The sequence below is a fragment of the Orycteropus afer genome, unplaced genomic scaffold (genome assembly GCF_000298275.1).
Source record: "Orycteropus afer afer isolate SDZICR_OR568_19922 unplaced genomic scaffold, OryAfe1.0 scaffold00623, whole genome shotgun sequence".
NCBI classification, from domain to species: Eukaryota; Metazoa; Chordata; class Mammalia; order Tubulidentata; family Orycteropodidae; genus Orycteropus; species Orycteropus afer.
The window spans coordinates 197,833-200,362 of record NW_006922210.1 but is presented as its reverse complement, the minus strand read 5'-3'; the positions used below and the strand labels follow the sequence as shown (position 1 = coordinate 200,362).

The 2,530-nt window shown below is 43.6% G+C and overlaps 1 protein-coding gene across 1 annotated transcript in view; it reads right to left on the bottom strand.

Annotated features, from left to right (window-relative positions):
* MYH11 (myosin heavy chain 11) overlaps positions 1 to 2,530 on the bottom strand; it is a 145,277-nt gene that overhangs the window by 27,668 nt on the left and 115,079 nt on the right. Inside the window, 2 exon segments of the mRNA XM_007956470.2 lie at positions 439 to 562; positions 1,772 to 1,909. Of these exon segments, the coding sequence (XP_007954661.1) occupies positions 439 to 562; positions 1,772 to 1,909 (262 nt within the window).

Here is a 2,530-nt window from a genome sequence, read left to right as displayed (position 1 = left end):
AGTGGAACTGCTCCATCGGGTTTCCAAGGTTGTAATCTTTTTGGAAGCAGATTGCCACATCTTTCTCCCATGGAGCATCTGGTGGGTTTGAACTGCTGACCTTTAACTCAGAAGCTGAGCCTTTAACCACTGTGCTACCAGGGCACAGTCCACTTGTTTATTCTAGATATTTCACAGAAGGCTGATCCTCCAATACTTGTCCTTTTGTGACTGACTTACGCATCTTTCATTGTTACCGTGAATGCCTACAGGGTCACTATGAGTTGGAATCTACTTGATGGCAATAGGTTGGGTTTGGTTTATGTTGATGAGGGTTCATTTGGGGAGCTTGGTTAGAGTTGTAACTCTATTGAAAGAATCTGCCATTCTCAAATTTCCTTTCTGATTTGCCTGGTTTAAAAAGTATTCATTTGAAATCCCTTTGGGTAGTTGGTTTACCTTCCAGTTCTGAAATCATAGACTCATGCTTGTTTTTCAGCTTGGTGAGGTTCTTGGCTTTTTCTTCCTCTTCTGCGAGATTTGTGGTTAAGTCACTAACCCTCTCTTCAAGGAGTTTTCGCTCCTTTTTGAGAGGGGAAGAAAAAAGAAAAATCGTCAGCTATTTCTTTTTGCCAGGATGTTTAACTTCTAGTAATTTCCAGGTAAACCACATTCTTACCAAACACAACTACAATTTTTAAAGGTAAAGAGAAGTTCCTTCATAATGACAATTTCAAGTAAAACGGGCCACTTCTTGTCTCATGCCACTCTGCTCCTCCCACTCCATGTCCTAGTCAATCAGACCCTCTCTCAGTTCCTTCCAAGTGCTAGCTCTTCCCTGCAGCAGGCCTTGGACACACTGGGGCCTGTGACACTCTTCCACACTCCCTTCTCCTAACTGCTCCCCTCTCAACTTTCCACTTAAATGTCACTTCTTCCAGAAAGCCTTCCCTGAATACCCCAACTCTACCCTTAGTTCTCTTCACTTTTATACAGCAAAATCTGTGAAAGCCAAAACTAGTGTAAGGTAGAAACCTGTCAGAAAAGGAAAACTAAAATATTTTCCACTAATAGAGATGGATAGAAAAGTAGTAACAGTGTACCCTATCAAAGGTAGAAAACTTGCAAGACCTGGAAAAACAAGGCAGTTCCATCAAGTTCTGGCTCTCAGTGGTTTCACTGTAATATGGTGAATACGTGCTTCAGAATTCTGATGATAATAGTGATTATCTGCATGGTTATCTGCTTGCTGTCTCAGAGATACACGTCCCACATATATCACCAGGCATCTCCCGTACCTAACACAGGGCCTGGCTCACTATAAGGACCCAACTGACATTCGGCTCAAAGGACAAAAAGGAGCCTGCCCCCAGTGGGGCCAGTTAGTGGTTACTGACTAGTGTGACCAACTCATCTCGGTCTGCTCCAGACTTCATATCTTTAGCACTGAAAGTCCCACGCCCCAGAAATCCTTTTGTCCCAGGCAAAGCAGGATAATGGTTAAAAAATATGGGAGAGGCCTCTGACTGTCAGGTATATTTCCCTTCCATGTACCACTTGGGGCCTAGTCTATGGCTATGGTGTTTGCGAAAATTGTTCCTTGGCAGCTCTTGTGCTGATGGGACTACCCATTCTAATGCTCAGTGGCATCAAGAAAGATGTCCCAAGGCCATCTTGTCACTGCCAGGAGGCAACCCTTTGCTCAGCCTTCAATACGTTGGGTTTTGAGTCTTTGGGTTTCAGAGCCCAAGTGAGCCTGTCGATTTTGATGCAGAAACACAGACTCACTCACTTTTGACAGCTTATTGTTCTGGTCATCCATGACCAGGATGTCATCCTCCAGTTTCTTGATCTTGGCCTCAGCTGTGACCTTCTCAAGTTGTAGCTTCTGCCTCGCAGCTTCTTCCTCCTCCAGCTGTTCTTCCAGGTCCTTTGAGAGGGAGGAAAAAGCATCACAACCTTGCTTAAAACAAATTCACTTTCAAGGAAATCTGGGAAGTAACTGATACAGAGGCTGAGCCTTATCACCCCCAGTAAACTGCAGTCTCCATCTTCTGGAAAGAAAAGATGAGGGCAAGCCACCTTGCTTCACGGAGCTGCAGTCTCCTCATGGGTATAGTAGTTACCTACCGCGTTGCTGGGAGGCAGGACTAACTCAATGGCAGTGGGCTTGGTTTCAGTTTGGTTTTAGATACCATGTTGTTGGGTTGGTTGTTTTGTTTTGTCTTTTTATTTTATTGTTGGTAAAAACACAACAAAACCTACTCCACTGCAATTTATCGACATAATGATCAGTGACATTGGTTACATTCTTCACATTGTCATTGTTTCTGTTCTGGTTGTTTTGCTTCCATTTATTTACTCAATTGCCCTGACACCTAACTTTTACCAGTGGTTTTACAATAAGCTCAGAAATACTCTGATACTCCTCCCTTCAAGAGGCAGGGCCTAATCACCTCCCTCCTTGAGTGTGAGCTGAACTTAGTGACTTGTTTCTAATGAATAAAGAGGAAGTGACAGTGTGATTTACAGGATAAGGTAAAAAAAAGGC